The 1,010-nt window shown below is 64.4% G+C and overlaps 1 protein-coding gene across 1 annotated transcript in view; it reads right to left on the bottom strand.

Moving 5' to 3' along the window:
• GPT2 (glutamic--pyruvic transaminase 2) overlaps positions 1-695 on the bottom strand; it is a 27,574-nt gene extending 26,879 nt beyond the window's left edge. The window contains exon 1 of the mRNA XM_009276702.2: positions 92-695. Coding sequence (XP_009274977.2) covers positions 92-433 — 342 coding nt within the window. The 5' untranslated portion in view covers positions 434-695. The remainder of the gene's footprint in view (positions 1-91) is intronic.
• Between the last annotated feature and the right edge of the window lie 315 nt (positions 696-1,010).

Here is a 1,010-nt window from a genome sequence, read left to right as displayed (position 1 = left end):
GGCGGGCACGCCGCGGGAGCGGGCGGCGCGGCGCGGCGGGGAGTCCGCCCTGCCCTGCCCTGCCCTGCCCCCCCGGCCGCCCCTGCCTCACCTTCCGCAACTCCTTCTCGATCTCGCCGGCTTTAAGGACGATGGGGCCCCGCACTGCGTATTCCACTGCCTTCACTTGGGGGTTCATGGACTCCAGCGTCAGGATCTTCTCCCTGCTCGCCTTCTCGTTTATCTTCACCGCGGAGGCCTTGGCAGCGCTGCTCCAGCGCACCGTCCCCTCCCGCGCCGGCCGCGGGAGCCGGGGACACCGCGGCTGCCGCCCCGCCGCTAGCGAAGCCGCGCAGCGCAAAGCCATGTCTTCCCTTCCGCTTCGGCAGACCCCCGGCCCTTTGCAGCCCAGGCTTGCCGCAGTTTGCTTGGCAACCAAGACAAATCGATGCATGCTCTTTCAGGTAGTTCCCAAAGCAAGATTAAGGATACTAGTGCTGAGGATCGGTGTATTTTGTAATCAGAACCGGGAGCTAGTAAGACGCGCACGAGGAAGAGAGGCAGTCAGAAGAAATGCCGAAGAGCTGGCACCGTTACACGTACATGCTCGATCCTCCCATGTCCAGATCCTGCAAACTTAATTGCAGTGGCTACAACTGATCTTGCAGCGTTGCGATGCCACCAGAGGAGCAATAGATCCCACCATTGCATCAGAATAGCGTTGCAGACCCCTCTCCCCAACAGAGGTGCCCGCGCTAGTGCTCCGGAAGAGTCCCGGGTAAAACCATCCTTCTTAAGCCAGCGCCAGCAGCCGCCCCTGCCAGCGTTTACCCCGGCCCCGAGGCGTGCGAAGGTGTGGATTGCACCAGCGAGACTGCCAGGCGCGCTGCCTGGCGGGTTTTGTAGTTCCTGCAGCCCTCGGCTGCGCCTGCCCACAGCATCAGGTGATGGGCAGGGAACTACCGCACCCACAGGCCTCCCCAGCCCGGCCCGGCCCGGGGTCCCGCATTGTCTGCCGCCGCGTGCGGGCG

The sequence above is a fragment of the Aptenodytes forsteri genome, unplaced genomic scaffold (genome assembly GCF_000699145.1).
Source record: "Aptenodytes forsteri isolate BGI_AS27 unplaced genomic scaffold, ASM69914v1 Scaffold33, whole genome shotgun sequence".
Taxonomy (NCBI): Eukaryota; Metazoa; Chordata; class Aves; order Sphenisciformes; family Spheniscidae; genus Aptenodytes; species Aptenodytes forsteri.
This window is presented reverse-complemented; position numbering and strand designations above follow the sequence as displayed.